Here is an 18,836-nt window from a genome sequence, read left to right as displayed (position 1 = left end):
TACATAAATTTATAATGTAATGCGATTTAACATTTTAAGCTCAAAACAACGAGATGATTGTTATCAAGAAAAAGAATTAGCTTCAAGATTTTCAAGTAAGTAAAGTCGTTATAAACGGCGACAAAAACTCATAACTTTCAATAGGATTTAAATTAAAAAAAAGTACTGAAAAATGTAGAAATTTATTTTTTCGGCGATTGTTATGCTCTGTTCGGACAATGGGATAATTTGGACGACAACATGATAAGAAAGCTTATTCAAGGCATATGTCATAGTGAATTAGTGTTTTTGAGATATAAAATGTGAATTTATTTTTGGAAATTTATGAATAATTACTAAATTCTTGTTCGTATTTTTATAATTTTTTTTTCATGAATTTGTAGTTTAAAAAACAAAAGGTTATTTTTGACCTTTTTTCGAAATTATTGTTAAATTATAAAGTAAAATTATACGCCACTTTTTCAGAAAAGTACTTCATTAAATTTTCTCTCGTCAGCCCTGTTAAATGCGTGCACGTATAGCTTTAAAAAACGCAATTGCCGTTTATGTCCGACATTTGCAGCGAATGGTTTTAGTTAACCTTTCCGTTCTTCAGAGTTCTGTATGGTGTGCCTTCGTATGTATACTTCATAAAAGGGGATGTCCTAGTACAACTTTCAGGACTTTATTTATCTTTTAATTGCCTTAATGCATATGGAATAGAAGCAAGGATGGGTGCTTTCATAATTGCATGGTTGCTTTGTTTACATGCGGTCATTTGCGATCAGACTAATGTCAGAAAAACTATTTGCGCATGTATTTTACTTTGAATTTATGAACACTTTTTCTGATTTGCGCCATTTGTCAAAATTTATAATTTGCAATTCAGCCTCTTCTCTAAAATTAACAATATATTATGTTAATTCCATCCTTGAAGAAAAAAAAAACTTTTTTAAACATTTCTGTCAATATTTACAAATTAATTATATCCAAGAAATTCGCGGCTATTTTTGTTATTTTGACTTGAATTTTGAATTTCCATTCAAAATTTTGATATAATTGAGAAATAAAAGAAAGCTGTATCATTTTTTACGTCATGTTCCTTAATTCTTCAAGTTTAAATTCATTGCGCATGGGAATTTTTTCATTTGCACATTTGCGCTGCAAATATTTGCGTTTTACATTTATGAACACCTGACATTTGTCATTTGCATTAATGAAAGCTTTGCATTCGTCAGACTTGCGCAACCATGCATTTATGAAAGCACCCGATTTCTTAAATAAAGTGACTTCTGTGTAAAATCTCACAGGTGGCTTTTAGAAATTAACTACATGAAAAAAAAAACTTTTCTTACAGATCGTATTATGATTAAAAATAAAACAGTAACCATTTTTTTTTAACGTTTAGAGTTCAAAACAACGAGATATTTTGACGACGAAAAACTTCAATGTGTTATAACTTTGAAATGTTATATTAACAACAGTTTTCTGATTTTCGCTCCGAATTGAACTCGTTACCGAAATTGATTTTCTCACGGATTTAAAAATGGTATACCAAATTCGAAACGAAATGAAAACGTCAGAAAAATAAAGTTACAGCAAGTCCATAGTATTTTAAAACACCACAATTCGCAAGAATTAAAAAGGAATTGAAATGTAGTAGGCTTCTTATTTAAAAACGGAAGTATTGCTTTCGTAAACGAAAATTAGAACAGGGGTGATTGCGTTTCGTAGGTATTAAATAGAATTTACAGTTTTTCGTGTCATTATAAAAATCATGTGTGAAAGAGTTTCTTTCCGTTTGGCTTTTTTGGAGCCAGCATATATTTTTAACTATCCATTATTGTCATATTCCACTTTGATCCAAACAAATATTCGAAGATGCTACCGAATGAATAATAAAAAATAAGCAAGACAATTTAAGTTTGCTAAGTTAATGCATGACAATTTCCTCTGGTAAGTGCATAAGCAAGCACAACATTATGGTGAATAAAGCAGTTTAATATTGCTAGTAAATACTTCTGATAAGCAGATATTTTTTCTTAACTTACATAAGTTACTTTTTATTTGTCATTCGTCTAACTAGTTTAACATTTTTATTGGTGATAAATATTTATTTGTCCCTTAATTTATACAGACTAAAATTATTGTAAAAAAATTCAAATATTTGGTTGCAATTTCTCTAAAATTTTCTTTGCCAAATGACGAAAACTCTCGGCATATATTGAATCAGGATATTTCGCTACCATTGGAGTTCCTTCATCACAACAATCCGTAATTTTAGCATCAATTGGTACACTAACTAAAATTCCAGTTCCCATATCATCAGCAAACTTTTTCGTTACATTTTTGAAAATATTCATTTTTGTTTCACATTTGGTACAAACTACATATCCCATATTTTCGGCCAAACCAAAAATTGGAATCTTTAATGTTTTGTACATTTCTGCTCCACGGGCTGTAATTTCTAGAGCAGCTGTTTGAGGTGTACTAACTAAAAGAACACCAGATATTGGAACATTTTGTGCTAAAGACAAATGTACATCTCCAGTTCCGGGGGGAGTATCGACAATCAAAACATCCAAAGGACCCCATGCAGCTCCTTTTAGTAGTCTCTGGAGGGCAGACATAACCAATGGACCACGCCAAATCATTGCTCCAGATTGTGAGAGGAGTCCCATAGATAAACATTTGACTCCGTAATTAACAGGAGGAATCATCAAGTTCTCATTGTTAATTAAAGGTTCTTCTTTAAGATTCAACATGAGTGGAATTGATGGACCAAATATGTCCCCATCCAAAAGCCCAACTCGTTTACCAAGCGATGCAAGGCTCACAGCCAGATTTGCTTTAAATATGTTCAAGTAAAATCAACTCTCTTTGAAAAAAATCAAGTAAATATTCACCTGCGATAGTAGATTTTCCTACACCACCCTTTCCCGAAGCAACAACAACAATATTATCAACACCCGGTATTGGTGATCTCTTTGGCAAGCCCCTTGCCATAAGGGCTTCTTGATGTGGTGTGACTTTGGATGCAAAGTAGCGCTAGAAGAAGACTTAACAAATTTAAATCATATAATGGGTTTAATTTGAAAACAATAGAAATCTTACAGGACTTTTGCTCTTTGAGATGTCTCGTACCAGGAAACTCATAATTTTAACTTGAAACATTTTCCAGGGCTAACAGTGGCAAGTATAATAGTTGAAAGATTAATGATTTGTGTATGTTACGTATTAATACTGTGGTTGTTTCATGAGTGCAGCTGGATTTCGAAATTTAAGAGCGATGTATTATGAACTTAAAATAAACAATATAATAAGTAATTATGTATTTTTTTTAATCAAAATAGAGTATTTTTGAACATAATCATAATCATTTCCTTAATTTTGGCCTGAGTCGCTAAAAACAAAAACACAGAATATTAAATCAGAGAAGTCACTATCGGGGAAATTTTTCTGTAGAAGGTTTTCCAAAAACTATCATCTGACATTTCTAAGTTGGTGACAGTGTTGCCAAAAACTATGATTTATCATAGTTTTCATGAATTCTGAACTCAAATCATGAAATCATGATTTTCTTTCTCAAATCATGATTTTTTTTTAATTTTTTTTATTTCCTAAGCAATTAACTTCAGAACATGCACATCTATTGCTCTTCCAGCTTTTTTCCATAGGAAATTGGGGTCTACGTTGTCTATGAAGATGATAAACCCCAGGTTTTCTTATAAATCACCAATTGGTCTTTTACACACGAACGAAATTGTCAAAAATCACAATTGCTTTGATTTTAAAGTAGAAAAAATTATAAAATGTATTGAGCCATATTCATAGTTCTTTCATAAGTGCCTGGCTACACAGTGATTTTTCAATCGATTGAAAAATCACATGCGGTGGCTACACACTGTTGTGCCCAATCACGTTCCAATTTTACATTTTCTAGAAACAAACGTCAAAAAGAGGAAAAATTTAGTAATGGAACTGTACTACCCTCAGAAAATTCAGTTCCCTTCGTGAGCATCTTCCCCCTTTACTCCTCATCCCTCTTGCCAACAACAAAAATCACCGTGTAGCCAGGCACTAAGCTGTTATTTTCTTGCTTCTAAGATAGACTGAGGTTTATCTTATTCATAGACAATTCGCTGTCTCAAAACTATAATGTTCTATGTCGAAGAAATGGAAAAAAATGACTTTTTTACCTATATCAAAATTTTAGTCTTTTCAATGGCTGCAAGACCGTGTCCACAAAAAATTTATTTTTGGCTTAATACAATATTTATGGACAAAACAAATATTCAATTTTCGGATATAATGGCTTATACTCAGTACTATAAAGTTCTTAGTTGATATAGAACAATTTGCCTCATTTGAACCCCATACAAAAATGACTACTTTTAAGTTACATAGAACATTTTACATTTAAAAATTAGCTGCCGGACTCCAAAATAAAATCCTTTAAAGCAATATTGAAAGGTCATGCGGCAAGTCGATTATGGCTTTTTTGAAAAAGATACTGACAGTAATCAGCAATAGTTTGTAAGCAAGTTTCACTTGAATGTTTATTTAAATAATTGCTGTGTAATTATATTTTTTTGCTAATTTCTTGGTAAATACTAATTTGAAATCTTTGAACTTGCTTGGGCATGATGCACTTCATTAAATTTATGGTTTTTAATAAAAAAAAACAACAAAAAGCTTAAAAAGCAATATAATTACTCCAAAAATATTGTTTGTCTTGACTGTAAGTTGGTTATTTTCATATACCATACTCATTACTATAATAGCTGCGTTCCTTTGGAAATATTTATCTACTTTTTAGTACTTAAAGCTGCTTTGAACTACTTTTTCAGTATAGCAAAGTAGATCAAAGTAGTTTTAAGTATGAAAAAGTAGATAAATATTTCCAAAGGAACGCAGCTAATGTTGTATGTCGAACATAGAACAAAAAAATCAACTCGAAATGCAAGGAAATCAAATAAATGTTCTATGTCAAAACAGAAAAACGTTAATTAAACAGATTTCCAGCATCAAAAAAGAAATTTTAGCATTTGAATTAATAGATTATCCAGCTACGGTAGTTAATTTTCTATTTTCATGCAAAAATACATAAATAAAGGGTGAAATTCTGATACTCCAAACTTTGTAGTCGATTTTCTCGAAACATTTTGTTGAAACATAGAACATTATAGTTTTGAGGCAGCGAATTTAGACCCACTTCTATATCATTTTTCTTTGGAAAAGACCTGCTCTAAACTGGTTAGAAACTTTTAAAATATGACTATGAAAATGGCCCATTACCATTATCTAAATTGTTCAGTACCAAGTACATTTACGTAAACATAAATTTCAAAAGTACAAACTAAAAAAATTTTCGTTTTATTTTTCCCAAATTTGGTCAAATCATGATTTTTTTCTCAAATCATGATAAAAAATCATGATTTTTTATTTTTTCATTCGGCAACACTGGTTGGTGATAAAATAAGCAAAAGCCCGTGTATGAAACTTGTTTTCTCTTTTTTTAAAGAACAAAGACATTTCTTTTCAAAAAGTAAATTGTCATAACATGCGGTCTCCATTAGCGATAAATCGAACGCAAGCTTTAAAGCATGCTTTCATTATAGCTAGTGGATGCCAATAATATAGCTGCTATAATTTTATAGTATGCGACAAAAAGCATGCTTTATTATCGCTTTCTTTTCATAGCATATTTTAACGCAAACGAAACTGTCAGTTTTTTTTTTATCAAAACAAACAATGTCAGTCAGTTCCTATTAAAAGGATATTATTTGTTTAATGCTATAAAATGAGTGACTGGAAGCTTTCTCAGCAGGAAGTGATTTCTAAAAACGGATTTACCCAAAATCTATGGTTCCTTTTTTTTTGTTTTTATTTCTTTTAGTTATTTTAGCGCAATAATGCTCTGAGTGTACCTATTCGTCGTCATTCCCCAGTCTTCTCAAAACTAAAAAAGTATGCCATAAAATGCCCACGCAAAAAAATTTGACAGTTCATTTGCTTAGCGTGTAACCTAACCTAACGCCTCCAAAGAAGTATAACATTGGGCACGTTCAAAGAGCTAACATAAAGCTATCGGATAGCTTTTTGTTGTTGTAAACAATGTTAAAAATTAGCAAGGAAACGAACCATTTTCTGTCAAAAAATAATCTGAAGGTATCCCAGAATTTCTGGTATACCTCAGGTATCCGAGTGATCGCCTGATATACATTTGGCTTTTTTTTATTTTGATTGCTTTTCGGGCTATTATTCAGCTTCAAAATAAAAAAAAATTGCAAGAAATAAAGTCAAAGCGATTGTGCAAGTACTTTTCAACAATAAAAAAAATGTAATTTGCTCAAAAGAAAAAATTTCCTCTTCTCAATATTTACATATTTTTTTAGTAGCTGCTTGGGCAAGCTATCTGGATACCTCTTTGTTCAAAAAGATATTCCAGATACGGGTATCCCAGATAGCCTATCCGATAGGTGTTTGAACGTGCCCATTAACTGGTAGACCAGAATGTGTGTCTGTGGCTTGTGTCTTGTGTCGCTGTCAAAGTTAAAAAGTATGAAATTAGTATATTGGTGCCAGAATACGTAGCTGTGGCTGTGGCAAGGAAATTGCCACAGCCAATTGTGGTACAAGTCGAGTCGACTTTTACTTCAAGCTACAAGCGCAATGACTTTTGACGTTTCTAATGTGGTTGCTCAGTTAATATTATTTTTTTTTTTCAAGGCAATTGACATTTTAGTGCGCCACATAATTCTGTTCATCTTTTCTACATTTTGAGCGATTTTATTTGACATCTTGTACCACGACGTTTTTCTTTGCCACAAGCGAATTTCCATTCTGTTCAGCCAGTAAAAATTTCAGCTAAAATTTAGCTCGATTTGCGTACTTCAGTAACAAAATCGAAGTCGAAATAACGGTGATGCATGACATTACGATGGTGGAGAATACGAAATAAGTGGGTCCCGAAATTCTGTTTATCGATAGACTCACTGTGTCACTATCTTGAGCTCAAGTAATTTGGCTCAAATATGATAAATAAGCATTTTGGGTGATTCACTAGAAGGAAAATTGAATTTTTTGGGACTTACATAAATGGAAAAAGTTATACGCACGCCATGCGCTTTCTTGATTTCTAACATTTTCCTAAACAATTTAACTGATTTCGACGGTCACCCGTATCCTCTAACGGGATCATTTTTATTGAACCAAAAATAAGTTTCCATTCTGGTCAACAAATGGCTTTTGTCTGTCGGTAGGGAAAAAAATAAGAGATGAAGCATAGTTGGCGATTAAACAAATATAATCTAAAAAGAGATGAAAATAGAAGTCAGTTTCTATTTTTGTATACAAAATAAATTTAAGAGCGATTTTCATACTTGGCACTAAAGCCCAGTACGCAGATCGCGCTAAACTAAATTTTATCTCGACAATTTTTATCTCTACACGCGTTCGCTAAAAGCCAACATAAATTTAAATTTAAAAATAACGGCTGAATCACAGTTTCATTTACTTATACCAGCTTACATTCAATATTACATTACATATTTTTTTTACCTGCAAAATACCTTTTTTACGCTCCCTTTTTATTTTATTCCTCTTCTTTTATATATTCCAAGGTTTTTTTGCCTCTTATTCCTTGCAGCAACAACAACAACCACACAAATGTCAAAATTTATCTGTGAAAATATGCGCTGAGCATTATTTCGCGAGCTAAATTGAGTGGAGACTTTTTGCAAAAGTAGTAGATGAGAATTCGAATTTAGCGCGTGAACTGCGTACTACCTGGCTAAAAATCCTCGCTAAAATTTATCTTTGGAGGAAATTTGAATGAAAGATAAATTTTAGCGCGATCTGCGTACTAGGCTTAAAAAATAAAAAAAGGCATGTGCGCAAACATAAAAATAATAATTTCAAATATACCTCTTTAACAACCCTGTCATTCTTTTTACATGAAATTAAACCTTCAAATCACAGATGTCGCTCTAATAAATTTACAGAGAAATAAAAGCAAACAAAAGAGAAAAAAAAAAAGAACGAGTCCAACCAACAACACTACCATAAAATACCTACATGAAAAGAAGAGTGAGACGAAGCGGGACCGTTCCATTTTTTTCTTTTCAAAAGACGACGACAAACACGAACAACGCAATTAAACAAGCGAGAAATTCGTAGCACATCCCTTTCTCACTACTTTCCGATAATCGGCAGTTAGTTCTTTCACAAACGCTCATCGAAGAGGTAAACGATATAATCGCATCGTATTCGCATCATCGTCACATACACTCACTTGTGAAAAGAATAAAATATCACTTTTTCCATCGCGGTGAAGAGAAGAAAGATATATAGCTACGCATTTCCTTTTGAGACGACCGCCATATTGTTGAAAATGAGACAAAAGATTTTCAAGTGAATTTATGTATATGATTTTCTTCTTGTTTTAATTTTTTTTTTTTAAATACAAAAAGAAAAACAAGTTAAAAACAATTTTAATTAGAAAATTCTACTTTTTCTTAATTATTGTTGATTAATTAAAAAAGCAGATTTTAATAAGTTCATTGGAAAGGTAATTATATAATGAAAAAAAAATTTGTAGACATTTATATACCTGTGAAGAAAAAAAGTTATTCATGTATTTCCTTCCAATTTTTTTTTTTATATATATACAAGTGCGATTGGCATCGTTTTTGGGAAATTTCCATTCCAGTTTACTTTTGTGTGGTGATTTATATAATCAATTTTTTTTCTTTTGGGGATTTTTTGATACAAATTTTGTACAATTTTTGTGATTTTTGGAAGTGTTTTTGTTGACAGTGAGTTTTTTTTTTTTTTTTGTCTTTTGATAAAAAGATAGCTCTGGATGTGTGAAATGGAAAATGTACCTATTTCCTGAAATGAAAGAAAAAAAAAATCAAGTAATGTGTGTGTGAAAAAAAAGGAACACGTAGGTATATAAAATTTTTCGTCGTCGCGACGAGGCTTTTCGTCATCTTTCAGCAAGCATTGATTCATTTTGTGCGTATGTGAGTAGGAAAATATCAGTAGAGAAAGAGAATGTAGAAGTGAGAAGGGTTTATCGATAGCGGGCGTATGATTTCAAAACTCCCAAACAGGCAAACACTATTCTACACACACATACATATCTACATGACATGATACCATACCAGGGATGCCACTACTCTTCTCTTTTGAACACGAAAATGGAGTAGTTTTTTTTTGTTTTATTGGGCTTTTGAGCTAAACGTCAGTGTCGAAAAAAAAAATAGAAAAAAAACTTTTGACATTTCAATTCGGAGGAAAAGTGGTGTATATGTATATGCTTGTGCATGCATGTGTTTTTGTATTGCATACTATGCTACGATATAAAAATAATCGTATTTAAGTTTGTTAACAAAACTTGTCTCTACTCTACTCTCTACAAACATACAAAAGTGGCATCCCTGCACTTCGTATGTGTGTGGTACTTTTTGTCACTGGGGGAAGAAAGGGAGAGAGAGACATGGCCTCGTTGCATTATTTCACTGATTACATAGGCAGGCATTACAGTTATAGCTGAACAAAACATATTGTATATTATATGTATAAAAAGAGGATGGAAAGACCACAAAACTAGACTGGTTAAAAAAAGGTTATTCGCTTGTTTCTTAATTAAATTTGATGAATTTTTATATTAAATTTTAATAATGAATTATGTAGTGTTTTGATACAAAGTAATAATTTTTCGTCTCACTTATATTTTTTTCTTGATTCATATGCTTTTGCTATTTCCACACACAGTTTACATTTTATATACATATGTGTGAATAATAACACACATACAGTTGTATTTATCTTTTAGTGACGACAGGCAGAGAGTAGAGTAGAAGAAAATGATGTCGCATAAATATCTTGCATCACTACACTCTACTACAAAATGAATCACTCCACTTCTCACTCATTTCATTTCACTACTCTTTTTCTCTAACTACCTACTCTTGCTTGTTCTTGTTTAAATCTCGTTCTCCTTTTTTCTTTCGAAAATTGTCATCATCAATAGAGCCAATAGACTAGTTTTTTGTGTGGAGGTTTTGTTTTCTTGCTCATCATCAGACAACAGACCATCAGCTATCCAGCTTTTCAAACAGAGACTTCCTTTTTCCTAGCGCTATCTCAGGTTTTCGTAGTAGAGGTATAATATTTTTTGGTGAGAAGATGTTTCTTTTGTGCCTTTTTTAAAGAGACGCACTGAGTCACACCACACGACAAAATATCCATTGGAAAAAAGGTGGTGCGGTGCGTCTTTCACTCTTGTGGTTACTTCATTTATTTTATCAAAAAGAACAAAAAATATAGGAATGTTTTGTTTTGGTTGCATCCTTATCTTTTGTATAAAATTGTCTTTGTCTATACAATAAACAATAATAAATGACAAAAACAAAATAGATATCATGTTACATTAAGGTCCTTGACCTTGAGAATCATAATACAAGTGTTGAAATAGTTTAGGTAAAATTTATATTGGAAATGTGAGGGAGGGGTGACCAGGCTAGACATTTCACAATTACCTATTTATAATTTTTGTAAACATAGTCCAGTATATTTATGATGTTCCTATATGGGCGACCCAGCATTTTGTACCACCCCCAAATTTGTTTTGCTCATTCGATAGAGCATTGGCTGAATATCATTACCCTGATTTTTCGCACTCGCGAAATTCACCTTTCGGCCGCCATCTTGGATTTTAGTTTTTGTTGAATATCTCAATTTCTATTTATCCTACATAAAAGTTGTATGAACAAAAAATAGGCAATTACATTTTGCGTCTTTTATGTTAAGAACTCTTTTTCGATATTCTGAATATTAAAAAAGTTGCAAGCCAAAAAAGAAAAAAAAAAAAAACGAAAAAAGTGACAATTTTAAAGTTTTGAGCACTTTTTATCAAATTATGAAAAAACCTTCCGAGAAAAGATTATTCACCTTAAAATTCTCTACAACTCTCCTATACAACTTTTTACAGCTGTTGTATTTTTGATTAGGTTATGGATTTTCATTCATTCAAACTTCCAATACAAAATAGAGGTGATTTTTGGTTTGGTTTTCAAAACTGAACAACTTTTGAGCTTTATCATATCCGTTTAACACAACTTATAGAAATATCTATAAGGCCGTGTGCGAATTGCGTTAAAATGTTGGTTAAAATTTCTACCACGATTAAAATTCGAAGTTTGGTTAAAAAAGGGATCAAATTTATTTTTTTGCTGTGCGAATTGGGTTAAAATGTATTAAATGGGACTTTTTTCTTGGTACTACTTTGAATAAAATTCCCTCAAGATAAAACAAAATTACCCTCAAAAATGGTTTTTCTTATATTCAATTAACTATTTTTTTTAACAATACCCAGTTGAAAATATATCAAGTTAAATATTCTAGTATGAAAATGTAAGAAATTCTCAATTTCACATACTTTTTTTTTATTTTATCGATAAATTCCCATTTCATTATGATCAAAAAGTTAAATATTCTAGTATGAAAATGTAAGAAATTCTCAATTTCACATACTTTTTTTTTATTTTATCGATAAATTCCCATTTCATTATGATCAAAAAGAAATTTATTAATTCAGTCTTCTAACACTAATTCGTAGTTCTCCAGCTGCCAACAAAATAGAAATATAAAAAATAAAAAACAAACAAACAATTAGGTCCAATTTATTCACACTCCATTAAATTTAAAGTCGCCATTAAAAAAGGGAAATTTTAAAATTTGTATGCGATTTGACAGTTTTATAATTTTTAATGGAGCCTTTAAAAATAATGGAGAGTGAATAAATTGGGCCTTAGTAGATTTTCAATTTTTTAAGATGAATATTAATTTGAGGAAGTACTTTGTATTAATACTTTTAACATTTCTTAAAATATCAACGCATTATAACAAAAATAATTTCAAATCTATCTTGATCTTTCTATCTTGAGAAACGTCAAATTTTAACCACTAGTGTCAAATTTTACCCTGCTCAAAACGTCATATTTTAACCAACATTTTAACGCAATTCGCACACGGCCTAAAGCTCTAGCTGACCCGGCAGCCGTTATTCTGTCCCTCCCACTTAAGGGCAAAATGATGTTTTCTAAACTGTACATTTAGAATTTTGCCTGAGAATAGTAAAATATAAAAAAGTAGTTATTTCGCTTAATGAATGTTTTTGTTTTTTTATACAGCTAAGTTGGTTGTCGAGATTTATATGTAAGGTACCAGCCTCTTTGCTGAAAGCCTTTGCCCCAGGCAGTTAAAGTTCCATACAACTTTACCCTATATTCTTAGTACAGTGTTATGGTTTACAAATGCAGTAAACCTCAAGACCTGGTGACTACCAATCCAACCTTAAGTTTTTTGTAAATTAAGCTATTGGAATAAGTAGTTAGTAAGTCTCGTAGATTCAACAAGTATACAAAATCTGTTGAAAACTTGGTTGCTTTGTCTTCATTTGTTTCACAGTCAATAAGATTACAAAAATGTAGGTCCACTACATCATTTGATTATTTTGGATTGCTAATTTTTTTTGCCGAAATCTTTTTTTGGTAAAAATCTTTACAAAGTAAAACTATGTATTTTGCCTCTACCTAATACATCTTGAGTCACTGTATAGAGTGAGTACTTCTAATATGCTTAACGTTAATTTGAACGCTCATTCTTCATTCAGCATCTTTTAAATATGGAAATGTTATCAGCTATTCTGAGGGCAGACGAATTTAGCAAAGTGAAAGCCGTTCTTGAGTTGTAAATGGTAGGAAAATATTGAAGTTCTTTTAAAATAGAGAGTTCTAAAAATAGAGAAAAACAAAACGATTTAACATCGTGTCCAATTTCGGACGTACCTTCAAATATAGAGAATTTTCTTCAGCCGCGCTACACGAATGTGAAACGCATTACCCACCTCTGTTTTTCCATACCATTTCAAAACTAAGAACTTCAAAACTAATGTTCATCGGTACCTATCTCCTTTCAAATCTCTATTTTCAAAAAAAAAAATCAATTATCCATTTAGCTTGTGGAACAAAAAAACTGCAAAAGAGATAGGTATTTACTTCTTTCGTATTTCGTCATAAACTAAAATTAACAATATTCCACGTGCGATGACGATAATCAGTGAATATTCAAAAGCGTTGCTGTAATTAGGTCGGGGTCGTTACAGTAATTTATCCATACAAAAAAGTTTTCAAAAAAGCTACCTAATGTTAATAAATTGTATCACCCCATTGTACTTGTTAAAAAAAGGTTCCTAGATATTTTCAATTAAATCATTTACATTCACTGCATCATTCATTAATGCATTATTTCCTTTCCATTTTTCTTCTTACAGGGTTGTTCATCACTCACAACATCAAATTCATCATAAAACATCAATTTAATGAGGCTCGAAAATTACCAAATCAGGTAATTTGAAATTTATAAAATAAATTATAAAACCAATATCATTCAGGAGTTATCACTCATCATCTGTATTCAAACTACAAATACTTCACTTTTAAATTTAAATTTGGTATCGATTGGAAATTTCCAATAACATCTTAGTCGAATAAAATTCGGTTCTTATATCATTTTTCGTTGAGTAAACATGAAACCATATGCATCGTTGTTATTTTCAAACAAATATTTCTTCGTTTCTAGTTCAATGCTCAGATGGATAATACTGACTAACTTCGACTACGTCGATAAAAATGTATCGAAATCATAGCTATCAATTTCAGCTGGAGTCAGCACCCAATCAATTTTTTTTTTTTATAAATATCATCGCATAAAATCTATTGATACCAAAAAATTCTGGATCAAGACCTTAACATGAATATTCACTGCAATTTGACTTTGGTCTGTATTTTGCTTTTAAAAGAACCTTCTGGTGTTCTGAATCCCGAATCAATTTCGCCTTATTGGGCCCTACCAATAATCAAATTTTAAACTCACTTAATTTGATTTAAATATTAAAGTGAGCTTTAAATTTCATTTTTAGTAGGGTGCATTTATTTGGAACGTTCCTCACTATGGAGAACTTTTTAAACTGTTAAGCTTTCCATCTTTATTATTCGCTTTAACAATGCTGAAAGATAAGATATTTTTTTAAAGCAACAATTCCCGCAACACACTGCAATCTTAAAGAGATGGAATGAGTGGTTAAGGTTTAATTTTTCTTACACGTCTGAATAAACTCCGTTGTAATTTTTGTATCCATTCTGATAAAATGCCTTCTTCCAAAAATGATTTTTACTCTTACTAACACTTACTAACATAAAAACGAGAAATAAATGCTTTGGAGTGAAAATGAAAAGAATGAAATTAATAACATCGTTATTTGTTATTTTCTTTTCAGCGATATGGAAGACATAACCAAAACAATAATGTTCACAACAAATACTATACAAAATGGTCAGCCAACAATTCAGTATCAAACGGCGGATGGAACAATTTTAAAACAACCAAAAATAGAGGGCCAAAAAAATCAACAAGATTATCCAACGTTTTGTTACACTACCACTAATGTAAGTTTGATACAAATTGCAAAAACATAAGCTTCTTTTTTAAATGCTTAGGATCCTTCAATGATCATATTTTGAACTCTTTTTGTAGGGTAACGCGACAACCGTTAATTTGGCTCAACTAACAACTGACGATAATAAAACCTGTTACATCGCCCAACCAATTGGTGGCTACAATTATGCATTGGTTAATCAAATGCAACTTAACCAAGGTGGAACTGTTGGCATAGCCACTGTTGATAATCAAGGTCGTTTACAAGTAATAAATAAACCCATTGCTGCCGTAAGTCTTAACTTTTTGTTTCTGAGAAGCAAAATAAGAAAAAAAATCCCTTTTCTTTTAGAACACAATTTCAAATATTAGTTTCAAATGCGATGTTTGTGGTCTTATGTTCTCCCATTTGACCCTCCTCAATCACCACAAACGCATCCACGCTCAAGACGGTAGTGATGCTAATCAAGATCAAATTGCTGTAGTCAATGCCCAGGGCCTAGTCCAAACTCAAAATATAATAACCGAGAATGGACAACCCCTCGGGCAGATTCAAATTGTTGCCACCGAATCATTGGAACCCGCTACCTCACATTCCATGCAGCAAACAGCAAACGAAGTAACAGTTACCACAGCAAAAACTCTGACTTTAGAAAAATCCAAATGTATATCATGCGGTGGACAAATCCTCCAACCAACGAAACGAAAAGGCCCCAAAATAGTGCGTTGTGATAATTGTGCAAACAACGATAATGCCAATGGCCAAATGCAAACACAAACCTCCCAGGCAACACCCACACAAATATTTGTGGCGCCCGATGGTGAGATAAAATTTGAAATGAATGAAATTCCAAGTGGAACAAGTGAATCATCGATGGATTCGTTGAATGCACAAAATATTATTCCAATGCAACAAGGCAATGGTGGTAATTCGTCGAATGGCGGTAGGAAGAATCAACATCAACATCAGCAGCAAGAGATAATTACTGAAAATGGTGCATGTAATGATACAATGGTTGGTCATCATCCGGTTAAAAAGAGAAATCTAGCAACCGTGACCAAGTGTCAGAAGTGTAATGGTTCGGGGGTGATATTTGTAGGTGGCAGTCAGAGACAAGTCAAATCAGAGTAAGTATACGAATAAATAAATATTGTTTGTGTAATTTTATCTAACAATGGAATGTTTCTATTTTATTTTTTAGAACACCTAAACCTTTTACTTGCAATATCTGTGGTGGAACATTTTCAAGATATTCCAGTTTGTGGTCGCATAAGAAATTACACAGTGGAGAGAAAAATTATAAATGCACTATTTGCGGTTTGGCGTTTGCAAAGGCGGTTTATTTGAAAAATCACGCTAGAATTCATACTGGTGAAAAACCTTACAAGTAAGTATTATGATTATTTTTTTTTTTATATTAGAAGCATGACGATCTTATTGCGAGCCATGATAGTATTCGATTGATTGTTTTTAAATTTTCTACGAACTGTAAGACGTTTACAAATTTTGTTGCTGTTCCTATTTAAATTGATATAACTGTATGTCACCTCAGGTGAAATTATCTGGCTTGACGATTTACAGTACCTTGACATATTATTAGGCCCAAGAGAAAAAAATACATCGTTTTGGTTTATGTTGTTCAAAATTTTTTTTGTCTCATTTACGTATACTAATCATTTAGATACGAATTGGCTTAAAAAAGTTTAAAAAAAATTATACATTTTGATAATAATAACGCAAAAAGTGGAAGAAGCTCCAAAAACATTTTCTATAAAATTCATGCCCGGTTGCCAGACCGGTCGAATACTTATTTTTTTTTATGGAGCAATACATTGTAGCACTGCCTAGAACGATCAAGGCTACCCATTAGCTCTACAAATATAACTGCACAGAAGAACACCGTTATTTTAGGAAAACAAATGGTTATCGCAGAACTCAAATTTGCAAATATTTAAAGAATTTAACAAGTACCTGGCAAGAATTGTTCAGAAACGACTGAAATAATCGGCCTTATCACGAATTCCATTCGTATCGGAAATTTTCTACGATTCCCGAAAAAACAATCACAGAATTGATTCGTAATGGAAAATTTCATACAAATCGACACTACGATTGGATTTTGTGATTGTTTTCGATTTCCGATACGAATGGAATTCGTGATAAGGCCGAATATTTCAGTCGTTTCTGAACAATTCTTGCCAGGTACTTGTTAAATTCTTTAAATATTTGCAAACTTCAGATCTGCGATAACCATTTGTTTTCCTAAAATAACGGTGTTAAAACCCTACACTACACACGTGAGTCTGCGTTGAATACGACATTCTGAGATTCTTTGTGGTGCTAAATAAGGAAACTGAACTGATCTTTCTGCCTCAATAACCTTTTCAAACTCGCATGGTTTGTCACAGTCTTGAATTGGTGTTCCTCGACACGTGAGCTCGGAACTGGACTGATGGTCTTCCTGTCAAGCTTTTCAAACTTTGAGGAGTTTTTTGAACAAAAAGTTCTTCTGGTAACTCTTAATCCGTGGTCGAGCTGGAGGAGGAAAAGGTAAAATGGACAAAGCCTAAGTAGAATGAGTCATACTGAGTGCATGAGCATTTTTTCAAACTTTAGAAATTTTTCGACTTTATTCCTAGAGACGGCGAAAAACAGAAATACAGCGAATAAGGTGGCGCACTCAAATAAAAGTGACCCTCAGCAAACTAACTGTAAATGAAGAAGAACACAATTTCTTTAGATAATCTGGAATGCTTTTTTGCGAGAAACAAGTTAAACTAATAATGTGTGGCTACTTTCTTTTTCAATTCCATGACAGCACTTAAAGTGCACGTAATGGTTATGATCAATATTTCTCTAACAATGCTATGAACAGCGTTGCCAAGTCCAAATTATGCCTCATTTGAAAAAAAATTATGCCTTTTCAAATAAATTATGCCTCAATTTAAATTTCTTAGTTTATGTTTAAAAAATTATATATACAAAAAGTGCAAGTACACAAAACGAAATGTTTATTTAATTAATTTATACATTAAGGGCCAATTTTTCAATAGTCAGATAAACCTCAGATAGAGATTATTCCTAGGAATAAAAATTTTTTATATTGAAATTTATTCTTCTGATAATCTAACTGACGATTGAAAAATCAGGGCTAAGGCAACTTATTTGTCACGTAACGGCAACTTATTTTCTTCGGAAGGAATATTTCAAGACGTTGCTTCATATAATTGAAAGAAATTAGCGGCCAATTTTTTTCACTACTAAAAAATATTAGCCTATTTTAGACCTTTTTACAGCAACAAAATTAGATTCTTTTCTAGTAAAAGTGATTAGTGTGAACAAAATTCTTCGAAAAATTAAACACTAACAAGAGTTAAATAGTAAAAACCAATTCTGTAGATAAAATTTCGAACAACCTTTATTTAAAAGATATAGAATATATTAGTTTTGTCTTTTTTTTATCAAAATATTTAAAAAATTATAAGAAACTTTTGAAATATAAATCAAGAGTAGAATGAAAAAAATTATGCCTTTTTGGCAAAAAGTAAGCCTCAATGCCTTAGCTTATAAAATTATGCCTAAAAGGCATAATTATGCCTCAGTTGGCATCGCTGGCTATGAATACCATTAAGAAAATAAATTTAAGCTCGTAAATTTGCTCTGAACGGATAAAATGATATGGCTCAGTTAAGATTGTCCTTCTTGTGTATTGATGTGATTCAACTATTCTTGCATATTTACATTAAAATTTTAAATCTTTTTCTTTCCTCCTAATAGATGTCAGACATGTGGAATGCAATTCTCTCAATCTCCCCATCTGAAAAATCACGAACGAACTCACAGCGGTGAAAAACCGTATGTGTGTGAAGTTTGTGATAAAGGTTTTGCCCGCCATGCAACATTATGGAATCATCGCAGAATTCATACCGGAGAGAAACCATATAAATGTGACATCTGTGGATCAGCATTCAGTCAAGCAGCCCACCTTAAAAATCACGCCAAGGTTCATTCCGGTGAGAAACCATTTAAATGTGATATTTGTTCAGCAGCGTTTGCTGATCGTTTTGCGCTAAAACGACATCGAGGAATTCACGAAAAATATGGTAAGTTTTAAAACTATTCCTTTTTAAAATTTTTTTGTAATACTTTGATTTTCTTATTTTTTAGGACAAACAGCACCTCGCCACTCTCAATTACAAAATCATGACGATCAAGGTCAAATAACACAATCAATGGTTATCCATAAACAAGAAATGCCCGAAATGGACGATGAAGCCCAACATGAAGTCATAATAGCGGGTTTATAAAATTCAATACTACTTTAAAAAAACAAACAAAAAAAAATCAA

The 18,836-nt window shown here is 31.8% G+C and overlaps 2 protein-coding genes across 8 annotated transcripts; one reads left to right on the top strand and one right to left on the bottom strand.

The window, feature by feature from the left end:
* Nucleotides 1–2,066: 2,066 nt before the first annotated feature.
* Nucleotides 2,067–3,337, bottom strand: LOC129920255 (iron-sulfur protein NUBPL). Of its 2 annotated transcripts, none has more exons than XM_056001537.1 (3): nt 3,094–3,337; nt 2,886–3,038; nt 2,067–2,827 (listed from the first exon to the last, which is right to left on the bottom strand). In XM_056001537.1, the coding sequence occupies exons 2-3, from the start codon at nt 2,983–2,985 to the stop codon at nt 2,139–2,141; spliced, it is 789 nt and encodes a 262-aa protein (XP_055857512.1). In that variant the 5' UTR covers nt 2,986–3,038; nt 3,094–3,337; the 3' UTR covers nt 2,067–2,138. The 2 variants fall into 2 exon arrangements, with proteins under 2 accessions (XP_055857512.1, XP_055857511.1); XM_056001536.1 differs by having other exon boundaries at nt 2,069–2,827; nt 2,886–3,027; nt 3,094–3,334.
* A 4,674-nt stretch (nt 3,338–8,011) lies between these two features.
* LOC129920249 (zinc finger protein 665) lies at nt 8,012–18,836 on the top strand. Of its 6 annotated transcripts, none has more exons than XM_056001518.1 (8): nt 8,012–8,551; nt 13,325–13,398; nt 14,330–14,498; nt 14,587–14,778; nt 14,840–15,615; nt 15,690–15,875; nt 18,266–18,591; nt 18,656–18,836. In XM_056001518.1, the coding sequence occupies exons 2-8, from the start codon at nt 13,373–13,375 to the stop codon at nt 18,793–18,795; spliced, it is 1,815 nt and encodes a 604-aa protein (XP_055857493.1). In that variant the 5' UTR covers nt 8,012–8,551; nt 13,325–13,372; the 3' UTR covers nt 18,796–18,836. The 6 variants fall into 6 exon arrangements, with proteins under 6 accessions (XP_055857493.1, XP_055857498.1, XP_055857496.1 ...); XM_056001520.1 differs by lacking the exon at nt 8,012–8,551 and adding an exon at nt 8,700–8,798; XM_056001519.1 differs by lacking the exon at nt 8,012–8,551 and adding an exon at nt 9,422–9,613.

The sequence above is a fragment of the Episyrphus balteatus genome, chromosome 4 (genome assembly GCF_945859705.1).
Source record: "Episyrphus balteatus chromosome 4, idEpiBalt1.1, whole genome shotgun sequence".
Classification (NCBI taxonomy): Eukaryota; Metazoa; Arthropoda; class Insecta; order Diptera; family Syrphidae; genus Episyrphus; species Episyrphus balteatus.
Note: the sequence above shows the minus strand (reverse complement) of the source record. Positions and strands in the feature narration are given on the sequence as shown.